General features: G+C 35.7%; 2 protein-coding genes across 14 annotated transcripts in view; one reads left to right on the top strand and one right to left on the bottom strand.

Annotated features, from left to right (window-relative positions):
- CACNA1C (calcium voltage-gated channel subunit alpha1 C) overlaps nt 1-8,680 on the bottom strand; it is a 498,259-nt gene extending 489,579 nt beyond the window's left edge. For 5 of the 12 annotated variants that reach the window (XM_074826108.1, XM_074826105.1, XM_074826103.1 and 2 more), the window contains exon 1: nt 8,068-8,679. In XM_074826108.1, the coding sequence (XP_074682209.1) occupies nt 8,068-8,197 (130 nt within the window). In that variant the 5' untranslated portion in view covers nt 8,198-8,679. Of the gene's footprint in view, nt 1-8,067 lie in introns of all 12 variants that reach the window. The other 7 variants (XM_074826113.1, XM_074826100.1, XM_074826102.1 and 4 more) reach the window with 2 other exon arrangements.
- Nucleotides 1-18,536, top strand: part of DCP1B (decapping mRNA 1B) — a 47,220-nt gene that overhangs the window by 5,379 nt on the left and 23,305 nt on the right. The window contains exon 1 of one of the 2 annotated variants that reach the window (XM_074826115.1): nt 813-1,010. The exons of the other annotated variant lie outside the window; for it this stretch is intronic. Within the exon in view, the coding sequence (XP_074682216.1) occupies nt 1,007-1,010 (4 nt within the window). The 5' untranslated portion in view covers nt 813-1,006. Of the gene's footprint in view, nt 1-812; nt 1,011-18,536 lie in introns of those variants that run through there. 2 annotated transcript variants of the gene reach the window in all.

The raw sequence follows: 18,536 nt of genomic DNA on the forward strand, positions 1-18,536 counted from the left end.
TACATGTAAACTGATTCATTTGGTTTTTTTATTAGGAGAAAAATTGGGAGTTTTGGGGAGTGTAAGCTGTTTATTCACTAAGAGATGTCAGAATCTTAGATTTGCGGGGTCTCAAATATAAGTACTAACATGTGCTTCTGAGCAGTGGGCCTATGTTCAAGTAACTTGTCTAGGGCTTTTTGGCTAATTGTGCAACAGCAAAATGCAGAAGGCTTCTTTTCTGAGTTCTTGTGTCTAGGCAATGCTTCTTTTAGGATAGTTACTGCTGAACTGTATTTGCGCAGCATCAGGAAACTTCTCTGTTTCTCACATTGCCCTGCCAGTGAGTAGGCTGGGGGTGCACAAGAATTTGGGAGGGGACACAGCCAGGACCACTGACCCCAGCTGACTAAAGGGATACCCCAGGCCATATGATATTGTGCTCAGAAATAAAAGCTGGGGGAAGAAGGAGGAAGGGGGATGCTTGGAGTTACGTCGCTTGTCTTCCCAAGTAACACTTACACATGATGAAGCCCTGCCTTCCTGGAAATGGCTAAATATCTGCCTGCTGATGGAAAGTAGTGAATGAATTCCTTATTTTGCTTTGCTTTCATGCACAGCTTTGCTTTTACCTATTTGCCGTGCTTTTACCTATTAAACTGTCTTTGTTCTTAACCCCTGAGTTTTCTTACTTTTGCCCTTCTGATTCTCTCCTCATCCCACTGAGGGGAGGGAGTGAGCGGCTGTGTGGGGCTGAGCTGCTGGCTGGGGTGAACCCACAACACCTACACTTTGCCAGTGGCAACATGAAAGTAACAACACCTTTCTTTCAGTTTAGGATCACTCAGCCACAAGATCTGATAGATTCTTGACCTTGTGGCACTCTTTACTGTATCGTTCCCTTGAATGCAACCATGAAAAAAGAAATAACAAGATCCCCAGCCAGTCTACTGCTGCTTTTATAAAGTCATCTTTAGCCTGGGTCTGTGGATCTGATTTTTACCACAGTTAGCTGTTTGATCTAACCATGGGTAAGTCTGTATCTGTTATTTAATCTGAGAATTTTGTTGTCTGAGAGAAAATTCATGTTTGCTCTACTAAAAAAGGATCTTCTAGTTTAGGATTTCAGTTAGTATCAGATATGTTCCAGGTGTATGTTACCCCTAGTTACTTAACTTTCTAAAATAATCTTACAAAGGCTTAAGCATTAGTTATTCAAGAAAACTGAAGGTCTTGGTACTTCAAAGGGAAACTGTTGTTTTCTCAGATTTTCATGGAAATATCTGTGTTTCCAGAGCAAACTGGCATTACAGACCCATAGAAGAAAAGTTATTTACCAACTCATTTGACTTTTCCAGGTTTTCTTTAGGCTCCTACAGATTGTTCATGTGGCAATTTCTCCACTGAGATGCAGATACCTCTAGCTCTTTCTTCCTTACTGTGTATTTCAAAGCCTTTGCTATATAAAATGAAGGAACCTCCTCAACATTAAGTATCTGTTTTCACTAGGGTCTCATCCAAACATGATTCTGAATATCCATCTTGAATTTTCTATATGAATATTATCCTTGTGTTTTGCTTTATCATACAACTTGCCTTTATAATTTTTTCAAAATTAAGGCTTCAGGCTTCTTCCTTATTAAATAGAGTTTCCATCCAAAACTGGGGTTTTTAGGCCCTGATCTTATAATACTATTTTTATCTTCTGCTTCCAGTTACTAACAAGGACTACTTAGTAATAGCTGCTTACTTGGCAAAACAGCGGACAGTTTGGCAGTAATACTTAGCTGGGTCTGGAAACAAGTTATCTTTTTCTAACCTGTTGTTTGACTTGGTTACTTCTTACTCTATTTTTAATACATATCTTCTTCTTAGATATAATAAAGTTAGCAGAATTTCCTCTGTTTTTCTAATTGGTATAGTTGCTTTCCCATATAATAGGACTTATATTTGGGTTTTGTTACAATGTAAATTTCAGAAAAATACAAAAGCAAGCATTTGGAGGAATAAAGAAGTCCTGCCCAGTGTTTTGTTTCTTCCAATATTCTGCATGCTTGTTGAAACGAACTTCATTTCAGTACAACTGAATATCTGTGGCTGAATATCACACCAGTCTGAAGTAAATGCACTTGGCAGCAAAAGGTGGTACTAGTGTACCGGACAAGTCCGCCAACATTTTGTCATGTTATAGCTACCATATTGTAAAGATTGTTTTGCATCCAATATATGATTACAATAAAAAAGCTTTCCGGAATTATACAGAATAAATATAAATTTTATGAATACTTAAAATAAAAAAAGGAATATTTTGATGTCACTTTTTACTTTATTGGTTTTCATATTTCTTCTGTTGTTCCATATGATCTTGGTCATCTAAAGTTGAAACACTGTCTAAATACCATGTTGCAAACACCTACAGTCTAATCCCAGGAGTTTTCAGGCTGGATTTGGGATCTATGCCAGTTAATGTTTGCGTTGATCCACTATTTCACATGAAAGTTTAGTTTGGGAAATCTGTTAGGCTAGCACTAGTGTTATTCATTTCAAAGCCAGGAGAGAAGCTCAAATTGCAGTTTTTAATGCCAGCAGAAAACCTTGTCCACCAAGAAACAGAAGGTTTATGGATCAAATAGGTATTTTTCAACGTGATCTTTAAACTTATGTAGTCAACTGCAATTTTAGACGCTTGCTTTCTGAGAGCAAGACAGGAGTTTTATTTTTGTTTAGATCATCTAAAGATTTCAACGGTTTTAAAAAAATTCTTGGGTTCTATATTTGAGTAATCTTAACTATGTAATTGCTACTCTTTTTCTTAATCTTTGGTGATATTTATTGTCAAAACCAATGTTTAGAGCCTGTTTCTTAAGACTTGATGATGATTAATATGAGATAGTTCAGAAGAAATGCATAACTGTAAATTATTGGTTAAAATAACCATTTTTTTCCTTTTAAGCACTGATCAGCCATATAGTAATTTACTCACAACCAATTCCAACTGTATATTATACCAGATGTATATGGGTGTATGCTGGGTCAGTGAATTATTTCTTGAGTTGACTGATTTATCATTTCATCACTGAATACTATTTTTCATGTTTACAGGACACAGAGAATTTGGTGAATATTAAGTTGCATATCTTAGAGCTAGTTTCACCTTGAGCATTTCAGCTGCCTGAAAAAAATGCAAGATCCTACCTTATAATAGTATGCTAATTATGATGATGAGCTGATACAGGTTAATTGAGCGCTTTTCTGCTATAGCAAGTGGAGAAAGAAATTGTGTGACAGATCAACAAATACTCTATGTCTGACTAGATTCTATACCTGTTTGGAAATAGAAGTTACTTTTCATGTATGTGTCACATTTATAGCAAGGCCTTTGATCATGTCATCTCCTAGGCTTGAAACTGTATGAAGTTTCCTAGTCAGATGTGGCATATTCTACTGAATTCGAGCTTTTGCAGAGGTTCAGGAAGTGGTGCAAAAGCAGACCAGACATGCCTGGTTTTGGTAAAACTGTCTTGGCACACAGAAGTACATAACCTCATAGTAGTTTCAGTTATCCAGTTTAACCTGCCACCATATGTCTGTCAGAACCCTGAAACTTTAGTATTATTTTTCCCAGATCCTGCAAAGACAACCAGTAGATGAAATGGGATGGGAGGGAGAGGGAAGTTTGCCAGCTGTCCAAAGAAGTAGCATAAGTTTTGGTTTTTCTTTGTGGGTTTTGGTTTTTTCCCTGTAGGTCGTAATTATTTATGTATGAAAATTCTTCCAAATATATGCTTGAGGTCAAGTGATTGTAAAATCTTTAGGAAAAGATAATGGTGTATATTTTTCTCAAGCTATTATTTTTCATTCTTAAATTCTACATTACAGCATCCTAGAGCCCCCTCAGATAGAACAGCTCATCTTCTTGGAGACTGATTGTGGCTCATTTCAGTTCACCCTTCTAAGCAAATACATCCTCATTAAATATGTTAAATGGCTAACAAGTGTCCCACTTCTATAAGCATTTCTGAAGACCCATTGACCCTGCAAGTAGCATTTATCTTGTAAAGAACATCTGTTTGAAGACTATTAGAAGTTTGCTTCTGAAAGGAAAGCAGGAGACAACAGTAATAGAATTTGAGTGATATGTAAAAATGAATATGTCATGAAAAACAATCTTCTTTTGGATACTGTAGTGTCTTTTTTACCCTAAAATATGTTCTTAGTCTATACTACGTTATATGTTCTGTAATTCAATATTTCAAATCTCTTCTTTCTTCTGAAATGTGTTTTTATTTGAGAATGAAACCAGCATTTGGTAGTTAAATTCACTTATGTATATATTTAGATTCAGCTTTCTGCATATTGACCAATAAACAACTACTTGCTCAATTGTTTCCATTGAGACAGGAAAAATAGATATTCCAGGCTTTGTTTTTATCATGTAATAGAGTTTCTGTTTGGTTTTTGGTTTTGGTAAAAATGTCAGTTTAAAATGGAGAGCCTTATTTATCAGCCTCCCACCTGCCAGCATACAGTATCTGGTCCAATAACAAACAACAGTTCAACAGGATGAACACAGTAAATTGAAATGTGTATTCAATTGATTGTTCCCCAAATGCTCGTTGGTCTTTTTGAATTTTGAAACAAATACCTTTAATGTTTTTTACTTCATGCAATTTGTATTATTTTTCTCTAAATTCAGTGGTCTGCTGATTCAGAAATATTACATGGCTTTCTGTTGCTGCATCATTAAGCAAAACTCAATGTTTTTGTCACAGCTGAAGAACTTATAAACAATTTTTTTGAGGTTAAGTTTGATTGCAAAATTATTATTCTGGTCTGCTAGAACCTGCGTGTTTTGTTGAAGAAAATATTTCTGTAGTTTAAAATTCTTTAAAAAATATTTGTCAATTTGAAACAAAAGTGTTTGAAGAGTGAAAGCTCAAACTATAGAAATTCAAAGTAATTTTGGCAGAAGGGCCTTGCCCTCACTAGAGGTATGTTCTTCTTAGCCTGTTGTTTGCTAAACAGATTTGGCTAAAGAGTTTTTTTGAAAGCCTGCCTGCACTGACTACTGCCATTTGTTCAGAATATGAATGCTTGTGGTTTACCTGAGGTTCTGTCCTTGGAGACATTTTTGTCTCAGAGAAATAAACAAATCACTCCTCCTTCTTCCCATTCCACTTTCTCTCCTTTGATCAGCATTATAAAAATTCATCTTGCATCGAGCAAGACAGAACAGCAGCAGAGGTCACCATTATCTTCCCTGGATGTTACTGACCTTAAAGTGAAACCTCAGTTTTGCTGAGAGCGTTGGAATGCTAACACTGTTAAGCATAGATACTATTCTCCTTTTCTAAATTTAAAAGGAAAATATACATACTGAAAATACATTCATGTTGTAGTAAGAGTTGATTCTAAACCCAGACAATTAAGGTTGCAGCATGAGCTTTGTCATGTTGCATGCATTTGGTTTTGTTTTTGAAACCTGTTTTACAGTTTGGGTCCAACTTAACTATTTTACAGTTTGTCATGTGCAAATTTTCCTGAGAGGGGCAAATAGGAGCAGGGAGAAACTTGCTTATCAGATGCACAGTGACGATAATTTCTTTTTTCAAGTGAGATGCTGTCTAGTGCTCAGTTTACCGACTTCCTTGTACCCACACTCAGAAATTATCAGTCCTTAGACCAGTTTATAAAAGCATTACTAATTTCCTACTACATTTCCCATATAGTTCCTCCCTTTGTGGCCTATACTTCAATCTATTAATGATTTTAATGTGCTTAGAAGATGGTAAAAATTGCTTCAGAATGTCAGGAAAAATAATAAACTAACCCTTGGAAATGGTATAGATATTGATTTACATTTTTATAAATGAAAACATAAAATATGTACATTTATACATTAGATTTTTGTGCTGTCTCATTTTAATTTTCAAGGATGCCTGAAATCTTTAATGCTTGCCTGTTGAGATATAAAAATATTATTGCAACTTGATGGCATAACTAAACACTGTTTTGCAGTTGGGTGTAGATGGACATGCAGCAGTGCTAGCTTAAGACAGGTGATTTTTAAGATCGGGAATTACGATCTTGCTGTCTTGTGGTTAGTTGGCTTGCCTGCTCTAGAGTGTACAACCTGATATGCCTGGTTTTGAAATCTGTAACTAAACTCTGCTTGAGTCCATGGCAGCAGGAGTGGATTTTTAACGTAGTAAAAGGGACAGGTTAATTTGTTGTAAAGAAGTATGCATATATGCAAATTGACTGAAAAAGTGGCATAGAATATACTTTTCTGTGGTAACCTGTTGTTAATCATACTTTCTTCTTTTCCTAACTCTCTAACTGAAGCTAGCCCTATTTTGAGCAGAAGACTTGACTAAACGACCTGCAGAGGCCCCAGCCAAACTAAGTTATTAATGTGATTCTAGGATTAGCAGGTATTGGTTAATTCTACTTTAAGGTGTTTGGGATTTTTTTGTGCTTATTGTGGAGAGTAAACGTAGTTCTGTGATTTAGGTTTTTAGGGTTCAAATAGAAAAAAAAACCTGAGGAACTGTAATATCCCTTTTTTGTTTGTTGTTTTTAAAGCAAAATTGTTTGTACTAATAAGTATTTCTAAATTTATTTTTTTCAGGGCTGCCTTATTATTTATATTTTCCATTAAACTAAATACGATATATGTGTTTCAGTGGAAATTGTACATGCCAGTTGTGAAGGCCTTAAGATTAAGTCGCAAGTTTTCATGTGTAAAACCATGTCCCTTGTCACCCCGCTCAGTTCGACACAGATATTTCTATTCAGACTTTCCTAAAAGGGTGTTTTTGTTGGTTCTTTCTCACCCTTCCTACCCTCAGGATTTGGTACCAGTTGTGGAAGTCTTTGGCTGAGCAAAGCAAACAATTTAGAATGCTTTGCATTTGTAAAATGGCTTTTTTGCAACTGTAACTATGATGACTGCAGACATCTTTTTGCTCTAAGGACGTGTTTCTGTTGTGTGATGAAGGTGGTAAAACGAAGTATAAGGAAAAGGAGTGCAGTAATCCTACCGTAGGTTTTCACTTATGTGGAATGATGGAGTCCAATCTGAAAGTCAGAGCAACTGTATGTCACGTGAGAAGAAACAGGCTAAGGAGCTAAAATAACAAAGCTATGTAGTTTTTTGATGCTGGTAATTATTTTGTGTGTGGTGGAACTATCCCTGCCCGGGCAAACAAATTGGTAGGAAAAGTATATGGAATAAAATTAAAACCCTGTATCAAGCATCCTGCAGTTGTTGATGAGTTTCTGTATAGAACTGAAGGAGTATAATACTGCATATATCTGCTAGGCGCAGTCTTTGTTTCCCATTTATGGATGTCAGCATATAAGCAACATATTAGCTTGTCTGGATGTTTACTGCTGAGAGTGTACTGCCAGCACTGGGAATTCCGGACATCTTTTCAAGATAAGATAGGCATATGATGCAGTAAAGCTCGAGTTCAAGTTGGAACAGATAATTTTGTTTTAAAGAGGTTATTTTCATGTGACTACCTGTATACCCTCTACTTCATACACACCTCCCTGTATAGCATAAAATGGTAGATGTTGCCAGATCAGTGTAAATAGGTGCACGAATGCCTACATATTTCTGCTGCAAATAAAAATAATTACAGCTGTAGTTGCTTTTTAGAAATCTCTCACGTAACCCCCTTTTCAGATTAGCCCCTTCACACTCACACACATGCCTCTTTGTCTACAAAAAAACCCTTTTTATTTCTTGCTCCTTATACTTACATGCTTGCGGGTTTTTTTCCCCTCATGTCAAATTGGAAGTGCAAAAGCAATGTTCGTTAGATGCTCAAAAGACAATATATTACCAAGGGAAGATCTTCATCTACTTATTCCACAGATTTGAGAATTACCTAAATCCTGTGGTAGTGTGATCACACATACAGGACTTCACAGTACATTATCCCCAAATATTACTATAAGTTATTAGTGTAGTTTCTTACATTATACAGACTGTTCTATTTAAATAGAAAGGGAATACTTATCCCAGTAGGTAGATACCAGTACAGTTCGCGAGCACACAACTAGGTAATGTTGTCTTACCTCCAGGTTTGATGTAGAAGCAGTTAAGCTGAGTTTCATGCACCAGCTTCCCCTTATACTTCATTTCGGGTTCCCCTGGCTGGTGGCTGGGTAGTGGGTGATACGCTTGCCGAACAAAGGCTTGAAACATTTTAAAATTCCAAGGAGCGTTGAAACAGCTGAACCTGAGTATATTTTTTTATATATAGTAAAGGTAAATTCCTTTTGGTCAATTGTTTCTTACTTCAGAGTTATTTTATGTAATAGCCTTGTACAGAAGTTAGAATGTAAATGTAGCTTTAAACTACTGACAACTCGGTCTTTTAATCTAGAAACTCTTTTCTAGCTCTTTGAAACCTCTGCAATATCTCTTGCATTATCCTTCCTTTCCTTGCTCTTCACTCCTAATCCTTTTCTTGTCCTCTGTGCCTTATGCTCAGTTGGAGCCTTCTCCTCCCCCTGTGGTTTTTCAGGAAAACTTGGATTGAGAAGTGGAGGTAATGGGCGCCATCCACCCGTCAGCTCATCACCTCACTGAGCCATGACGATCTCTGGTTTCTGTATATCAGCACAGACTTCTCTGATAATATCCTCTTGTGTTTGAAAAAAAAATAGGTTTGTCTAATAGGGGGTGGACTTCACTCCTGACATAGCCAGAAAACTTCTCTTGGAATGTGAGCTTGCTCACTTGCACTCTTTTATATGTGTGTGTGTGTATATATAAAAATATTTGTAACCTTCTCTCAAAACATGGAAGATAAATATGTGAGCAAGTGTATCTCACAGTGCGTATACAAGCTGCTCGCTTCTGTCTAGTATTGATTTAATACAAGCTCTTGAGTGCCTCATCAGCTCTCTCTTCGTCAAAACAAGTCTTAAATCGGCAGTAAACAATACTTTTCAATTACAGGAGGAAAAAGAAAGAAACCCTTCTCAAGTGTAAGATAGCATACCCTTTAAAGGACAAGGAATGTGTTCTATACAGAAACACGGTGCAACTGCTCCAGTGGAATTCCACAAAGACTGCAAATGCAGTGTTGCTTTTTGGTCTTAACTGGCATACAAACTAGTAACAGCATTGGGCTTAATATTTGCTATCTGCTGTGCTTTAATGGTTGCGGCTGCAGCCCAGCTGTTGGTTTTGTAATGCAGAGCTTGCTTTAGTAAAATTTAATAAAACATAAAGTCTTCATGTCATAATGTATTGCTTAAAATCAATCTTTTTTAAAAAAATATGGGTTTTACCTGCTAGTTTCATTATTTCGGACATACATACTCCTATGTCTTTTGGAGCCTGTTTCAGTAATCCTTTTGCATAGCAGAGATATTATTTATATGAATAAAAACAACCAGAGCTCCTGTAGCCAAGGGAAAAAAAAATGTAAGTGATGTAAGACACATGCTTCAGGTCAGAAGTCAACAATAAAGGGACTAGGAAGATTCTTTCTGTGAATCATCTAGTGCTGGTCATTGTCTTAGACAGGATATGGACTTTCAGTTTGATGAGCTCCACCAATTCTTTTGTTTCTGTCAAACAAACTGCCTTTCTGTAAAATTTCAGTATTATTTGCTTAATAACATACAGTGTTAAATTCGCTACACAGGAATGTGTAGCATCTCTCAATGAAAAGGTTAATGAAATTTCATAATCATTAGAAAAGGAGAGAAATAACATTGGATTTTTATGTAAGGTATCATATGCCTTCCTGCAGTGCTTTGCTTTTTTTTCCTTCTTGTTATCTCTCTTCTGTTTTCATTCTGGCTTCTCTCACATGAATACTTTGTACATCTCTCTTTCAAACAGAAAACAAAGTAGAGGTTCAAATTTGCACTGAGAGAGTTAAAAGCTGAAGGAGGCGAGAGACAGAGGAAGCAGATGATGATTACTGTTATGTTTTATTCCTAAAGGATTATGCATGAGCTAGTAAAATACTGCTGACTTCTGAAGCAAAATGAAATACGCACTTTTACTTTCTATGTGAAAATAATACAATTGCTGTAATGAAAATCACCCAATGCAAAATTCCAAATTTTTATTTGAATTTAAATGTATCTCTATTCTATATTCAGGATTCAAAATTGCAGGGTACCTCCCAGTGCCGCTATTGTGAAATGTCTAGTTGCTAATATGAAATTAATTAGATAAATGTGGTTTTTTTCTGTTGGATTACAGGTTTAAAACAAGGAAGTGCTTACTGCTTAAATTGTGTTTTCTTGGTGACAAACTTGATCTCAGGAGTATGTTCTGCTTCTCTCTCTGTACATATACTCAGACAAAATGTCTTGTGTGCAAGAAGGCAGAAAAGTCAGTAAACTGCTAATGTTCTTAGTAATCTGAATGCTAACTTCAATAGTTAAAATAAATGTTTAAAAGGTATACAAATATGTTAAAAAATAATTACAGCAGTAAAAAAAGCAATAAGGTAGTTGGAAGAGGTGGTATTTGTATCCTCATGAAAAAAATTACTAAATTGCAACTATCACAAGGTCATAAAATATATTTTAAACATTTTTATTAATACTTTAAGATTAAATTTAATGATCCTTCAGTTTTCAAGAATGTAAAAATGCAGTGGCCATAGATGAATGATAAAGGGTCTAAGGTGCAGCCATCTACTGAAATTTAGCTTGTGAGCACAGTGTGAACCTACTCGCAACTGAAGTGAACTTACTACTGTTTGCCTGTCATTATGTGAGAACAGTGAAAGCCCTTTCTGTGCCTGTGAAATTGTACCACTAAAATTTGTACATACTTAAAAATTTTCAACAGCAGCTCTGCAGATAAGCAGATGTTATTGAAGACAATGTAACAGCTGACTTACAATAAAAGAAGGAATGGCTACGGAGTAGTAGAGAAGAACTTTTTAATATGTTGAATATAACATGTTAACAGGCTGGGGAAGATCAGTAAAACCTAACACATATGATATGCTGTAAATACGAACTAAGTGTTTGAGACTTTGGGAAGAGTAGTTGACTTTACCTTTGCCTGTTTCTCTGGATTTTTTTATTCTTTTTCTAACCATTTCAGAAATAGAGATGGTGTAGGAAAAATGAAGAAATTGACTGCCTCCAAAATGATGGCGTGTACAGAGCATGCAAATGGAAAAATATGAAGGGTTTTTTTTTTGAATTCATTTAATCTTATGGTACTTCTTCAGTGTCACTTGTTACAAGAACAAGTGTGTATATACAAGCAACTTGGACTTTTGTTGTTGCAGGGTAAGAATTTAGTCCAGATCTGCAAATGTATTTCCATTACTTGAGATCTGAAGGTATGCAATGAAGAAATAAGAGATGAGATCACAACAGTCAGAATTAGAAGCATCATCTATAGTTAAGGTGGCTTATTTTCCTCATGAAGCCCTTTTTGAAGTTGTTCATACTTTTGTGGGAGTTAAACCGTTTGGGGTGACAGCTCATCAGACTGATTATAGTAAAAATTCAGGTTTCAGAAAAAAAGAAACATAAAATAACATATTGTTGAACACCTATTTGAGGTTAAAATATTGGTTTTTCTTTTTTTTTCTTCTTTTCTATATTACTGAAAAAATGGCATTGGCAGAGTTCGGAAAAGAACTTGACCTTGAACTTGACTATAGTTCTGGAATTGGAGATGTACTTTGACCTTTGTGAGGTACCTCAGAAATGCACTTTAAAAATCATTGGGAACATATTCTTAGATCTGAGTAAATTATAAATGAAACCCATGGTGTTCAAATCCTGATGAGTCCTCATATAGTCACATACAGTAGAGCAGACTTTATCCCCACAGGACTAGAAGACCAAATACTCCACAAGAAGCACAACAGAAGCTGCTGCTTTTCTTAACCTAGTGGAAGGCAGGATGCAAATAAAAAGTGGAAATTGAGAAGGTGAAGGCAGCTCTCCTTCCTATTTTTATTTTAGATAGGAACTTAAAACTTTTTTTTGCCTCCAGGTTGGAAAGTCAGCGTTGTCCCCTTCTTGTTTGAGGAGAGTTCTCATGGCTTTTAGCTTCTAGGTATGACGTGATGTGCACAGAATCAAGGAAAGAGTGTGGTTTCTAGTTTAACATCTTCAAATTATGATAGTGTTATGTTAGTGTAAGCTTTTCTGCTAATAGAAGTTGTGGATATATATTTAGCCTAGATTTGTGGAATGGTATGTTTGTGTTATGTTCAGATGATTCCTGTAGATCAGGGCCTGGCCACATTTCAGTACATTGAAGACATGTTTTATGGTTTGCTGTAGAAAGCTAGCAGAGAATATAGAGCACTGGTAAGCTAACACAGGTAATAGTTTCAGAGGCTGAGGAGTTACGTTTCTTTTCCACTGAGCCATTCTTTGATGGAAATTTTTTCATGGAAAGGATGCTTTTGTTGACTCAGGATATTTGGATTTAGTTTTCAGCCTTGCTGCAGACTTCTTCACTTACGTTTCTAAAAACAGTGTCTATCATTCTTCTTATATCAAAAATGGAACAGTACTTTCACCCACCATTTGTTTTTCTTAATACCTCTTCACTTAGCTTTTACACTCCTTATGTGAGACTGTTTAATTCTTTCCATTACAAAAGGCAGTGGAGCTCCAGTCTAATGTGGACGTTTCAGAAATCTATTGTGAAATAGTAATGAGAACCAATTGTAATTTAAGAACAACTTATAAATAAGAACAATAAAGGATTTATTAAGAACAACTTGTTATTTATGAAATTTATAGTCTGGCATCTACAGACTTCCTGCCTTAATTTCAGTGTCACGCGCCATCATGATTTAAAAATTATTTGGAACTGATGATGCAATGGTAGGGGATGTGACTGGAAAACCAGTGGTGGGGGGCAGGGAAATAAATGCACTAAGCCAGATGGATCATAACATAGATGCTATTCCTGTGTCGTGACTAAAAATTTCTTGTAGCATCAACAGAATGCAATTTTAAGGGAAATCTTGCAAATTCAGTTTGCCTTTGGGCTCTTTTCCAAAAAGTAAAGAACCTGCTGATGGACTCTTACATCTGCTGAGCTTTATGGAAATAAATACATCAATGGGCTTTGAAGTTCCCTACAGTACTAACATAATTTTAGCTTCCAGGCTAAGGGGCATTCCAGTGAGCCAATCTTGTTTATATCTGCTACCAAGTTGATGTTTTTTAAAATAAAGAATTTCTGATAAATTTTGATTAAAAATCTGCCTCAAGTCAGGCTACCACGGTAGAGCCACAGACATGATTTAATAAAAAATCCACCATCCCCAAGTTGTCCCTTTTTTGCCTCATGAAATCAGAAATATTTGCTGGCTCTACCTGGAAGTCTGCAAATTGGTCACCCAGCTTTCATGAGTGTTAGAAGACGGCAGGGATATTTCAGGGTCTATCCTATTAACAAATTATTGTTTCTTGTGTTGATTTTTAAGGCATAGTTCTAGGCACAATTAAACAGATGGTGGTGAGGAATTTATTCTTTACTTCACTAGTGTTGCCAATCATTTCCCACTCTCAAACCATCTGCTTTTGGGGAAAGGGGTTTTGAGGGGCTTTTGCATTTTGTTGGGGTTTTTGTATATTTTCTTGTTATTTTTGGGTGGATTTTTTTTAAGAAAGTTGCTTGAACAAGTTCCTCGCTTGAATTTGACTGGTCAAGCTGAAAGACAGCTTTTTCGCTTTCTGTGTGTGATCATCAGTTTGCATTAAGATGTCTTTGAGCAGGATTCTTTTCCCTTTAATAACTGGCTTTTTTTCCTGTTTGTTCATATATAATGTTTTAAACATTTGAAATAATGGGAATACCAAGTCATCCTTTTCCCTGTCTGTAGTAAAACTTCCCCAAGTAAGTGGATCAGGAGCTTTATCAACCTTTAAATGAAGAACAAGTGGCTGATGATTTAACAGATTGGTTTTTTTCAGCAGCTTTTTAGGAATTTAAGTTAAGCTCATATCAAAATATAGGGTTTTGTTGTTTGAAAAACTCTTACCTTGCTTCTGTTTCTTGGCATTTTTGTGCCTGGGACATCATAAAAATTTTGGTTCCCCTCTAAGAACTTCCAGAAATAATAGGATATATCCAAGCTGAATTTCCATTATTTAGAATCAAATATGTTTGGTTTGTATCTATTTTATATTGTGCTGCTTTACACAATGTAGAGAAGCTAGAGACCTAAAACTTCCAGTCCTGTTAACGAGCCACATCACTGTCAATATGATAGAATAGGATGAAAATGAATTTTTTTTCTAGTGTTTTGTTTTTAAATACCTAAATAGCTAAGCAAAATGTTGTGTTTGAAAGAATTTTAAGGCTGTGGAAAACTAAAAGAACTTTTAAGGGTCCTAAACTAGCAAATACCAAAATGAAGGCTGCTTGTGCAATCTCTTTTTTGCTTATGGAATTTTAAATTATGTGATCATCTTCTTTTGCAATGAGGAGTTTGCTTCCGTTATCAAATAGTCTGAATGGCATTCAAGTAAAGAGCAGCCACTCAGTATTCTGTTTTCTCCTTATTACTGGTATGTGGGTCTCTTGCTTTGTTATATATCACTGAAGTTCCACACTAGGGACAGAACTATTAATTGCTTTTTTTCTTGTTTTCCGTGATACTAATCAGTATAATAGCTGATAACTCATAAGATGAACTGTTGTACCTTGCTCAGATTAGAAGTATTATTCTTCCCACTTTACAAATTGGGATCCTAGGACAGAGTAGTTGTAATTGCAGAGATCAATTAAATGTTGGGTGTCTGACTTTAAATTACTCAGGCCTAATATATTTAGCATTCGTATGTTCAAAACCGTTTCTTACAGACTTCGACTGTGATTATAAGTAGCTGGTGTTTTTGCAGGTCATGCACTCAAATCTTACACCCAGGTCTAGGACCTCAAATCAAATGCTGGGAAATGAAACATACACCATCAGTGACAGCCACTTAAGATGACATTTCACAACTTGCGTATCGTTGCATAATATCTCTGGGGCAGCGTCAGAGACAGAATTCAGCTTTCCAAGATAGCGTGCAGCTGCCTTAGCTGTAGGTTTTTTTATATCTTCTTTCCTTTGTTGCAGTCCTCTCTTGCTTCATGCTGCAGAGCAGGATGTAGAGCTTCAACAGGCAAGTCTCCTTCACTACTTGAGCCTGAGCAAAGTGGAAGGAACATCATATACTTGCATCATAATTGTCAAGACGGTATCATGGACAAAGAGATCACATTTGCATTGGAGTAGAAGAGCACAAAATTAACACGACATGCTTTAATTCATGTTTTAAGTTAAGACCTCATGGACTGAAAAATATTATTGTTGATATAAGCTACTTTGGTTCTTTTTTCAGTAGGTCCTGCAAAATGGAAGCTGCAATATTCTAAAAAGTACTAGAAAAAGAAATGCATGCATGGATAGTTTGCTGAATTACGTGAATGTTAGACAGCAAAGAGAACAGATGACCAGCATAAAGGTGTCTGGCTACCTTGTAAGATATATTAGAGGAACTGCTTTTTAATATAGCCAAGTGTGGATTTACATATTCAGGAGCAAGAGTCTAGGCCATACATAGGCAATAAAGTACCTTAAGAAGCATATAAAGAATAAAACATGAAAGTTGAAGAATAATTTATTTATTTATTATTACTACCAGCAAGTGTAAAACAGTTTCTAGGTAGAGGGGAGTCTCTAGTCAGTAGTTATGATATTTCTGTGTTTCTTTTTACCAAGCTTAAATACTGTATGCAGTCTGTGGAGCAATAGCTTAAAAATAATATGTTGCAGGTTCACTGAAACCAAAACTTTGATAATGGAAATGTCTATCCAGAAGATAAAAGCCTAACAGCTGGAAGTTGAAGCTAGACAAATGAAGAGTAAAATAAATAATCCTAGAAAAATGCTTTCCTTTTTAGTAGGATACTTAGCATGAACTATGAAAGTTGATAGGAAATTCTTCATCATCATAATAAATAAATAAATGTTTCAGATTTTGAGAGGTTAGAAATTGTCATGTATAATTCTGGTAGATAGCAGCTGTCAGCTTCTGCTTATAAATAGTGTTGAGTGCTCTAGTGTTTGTGAGGACAGGAGAAGTCCATAGCCAAAAAATGAAAATTGTAAGCCGGAAGCTGTAAAATTGGCTCTGATGTTGCCATTAAAACTTAAATAGTATACTTCCTGAAATGCAATCACTGAGCTATTTTAAAGGAGCTTCACAGATTTTGTCAAAATTTTTCAGTTTTGATTTATGCGTAACCCTACCTTTTTCAAATTCTAAAAATCCTAAAGACTGATATCCCTTAATATTTAATAATTTCAATTAGATGATTTAAGTAATTTATTTAGCTTATTCCCATTCAATATTAATTCTATCTCGTTGATTTGATAGCTGCATTATATCCTTTTAGTTTTGTGTAATCTTGTTAACATCATAACTTTGGTGCCTTTTTTCTTTAATGTGATCAATTCATTACTAAATTTAATTTCTTTTAGTAAATTACTTTGGAACTATTGAAAGTAGATGAATAGATGTGTACTGTCTTGTCAGTATAAAAGCTCTCCTTATTGGGCTTTTGTTAGCTGTTTTTCATGTAACTGGCTCACCTGGTTAGCAGAAGATACTTTGATTTGTTTTTTGTTTTTATGTTTCTTACAATAATCTCTTCTTGGATAACTTTGTAGCTGAAGCTGGGCCTAAAAGTGACTTAATATTTCCTCTTTTGTGCAGCAGTAGAAGAATTTGCTTTGTGCCTCTGATGTTTAGTGATTCAGTTTTGCCTCTGCTGTTTCATGATTCATTTTTAACATGTGAATATTTTAGTGAAATTAACCACTCTACAGATGATACTTGGATCGGGATTTCCTTTTTATCAAACAGTCTGACAGAGATGGAAGGCAGATAAAAGTAATCTGTTTAGATTAGTCCTGATAAGACATGCAGTGTTTGCATGCTGGTAGAAAGCTTGTAGGGAAGTTTGTATTGTATGTGTATTTAGTTTATATTAGTGGAGAGCATGCCAGGTTCTTAGCCTGACAGTTACAGTTTGTAATCTTCTTAGGTTCTTTTGCTGGTCCTGGGTTTTTATGTTTTGTCATACACATAAAAAATTTTGCCAATTTGTGTTCATCATTAATCAAAAAGATGGCCATTAATACACATTTTTACCACTATTGTTTACATTTTTGTTTCCTTAAATGTAGATTAGCAGAATATACTACTGTAGTATGAATTTACGCCATGGTTACTCAGGATGAGCACCCAGTATGAAAACATACATTAGTGTAATTTGGATACCAAGTACCTCAGATTTCCACCAAGTTACTGCCTTCTCACTGGTACACCATTCTCCCATGCATGAAAGAGCTCAGAGTACATTGTGCCACAACAAATGGAATGGCTCTGTGATTGTTTCTCAGTGTTTTTCTGAAGTGTTCCCATATGTCCAGAACAAATGAAAGAAGTGTGGAAGGAAGAAGAGGAGGACTGTCCACTTCTGAAAGATTTCTCTACTGAAGGGGTGAGCTGTAAGCTCAGAGGATGTTGTGTTTTGGTTTTAGCTTGCTTTCAGCTGTGCTTCCTAGTCTGGGTTGAAAGTACCATTTAACTGAGGTGTGAAACTAAGTGTGGGTGGGTAGGTTTGAAGCTCGGCTAACATCTAGTCTAAAGGTCTCTGGATCTGCAAATCCTGACTTAAAGTTTCAGTTAAAATGTGATATATTGTTGGGTGGTGGTTTGGTGGGACAGGCAGTAATTAGTATCCTTATTCTGTGGTCTGACGTGGATGTGCATTTGTTTGAATTGCATTTCAAAATATTGGTTGTAGTTCTGTAAAATCTGAAATGGTCTTTTATACTGGTAATCAGACAGTTTACTTGGGTTGTCACTGAGTTGAGGTAAACTAGCTCGATTCCAGTCTTTCAGTTTTTGATGGCCAGAAGCACTGCAGTATTTCCATGGAACTGTCAGCTTTCAAATTTATTAGATATTCATAAATAGTCTATGACGTGTTTGATCAAGTGGCCAAAAGGTGAAGCTGTTCAACCTGTCTTGCATATTGGTGATTGCCACCAGCTGTGGCAGACATAAAAAATTGAGAGGATGAAGCAGATGACCAAAGTTTCATCAATACTCTTCTGCACTGGAGATTCTTTTCTAACAAAGAAGAATCTTGATTAAAACAAATTGGACTTGTTTTCAGTCTGCTTGCTGTGTTGTTGCATTGAAGAATATAGGGTTGCTTGTAATACAAACAACAAGTTTTCACATGTGTTTGTCAGAAGGCTGTGTAGTTTTGCATAATAGGTCAGTGTTTTGAAACCCTGTGAATCTTTTACACACTTTTCTACAGGTTTGTAGTTTATTAATGGATACTTACTGGAACGTGTTAGAATATTAATGTCTATTTTAAATGCATATTTTAATATTAATATCTATGTTACAAACCAGAGATTATTTCTGCAGTTCAGATCAGCTCTTATGTTGCACTTTTGTAGAACCACTGGTGCATATTATGTTGTCTTTTTTAAGGATAGAAATCATCA

The sequence above is a fragment of the Strix aluco genome, chromosome 5 (genome assembly GCF_031877795.1).
Source record: "Strix aluco isolate bStrAlu1 chromosome 5, bStrAlu1.hap1, whole genome shotgun sequence".
Classification (NCBI taxonomy): Eukaryota; Metazoa; Chordata; class Aves; order Strigiformes; family Strigidae; genus Strix; species Strix aluco.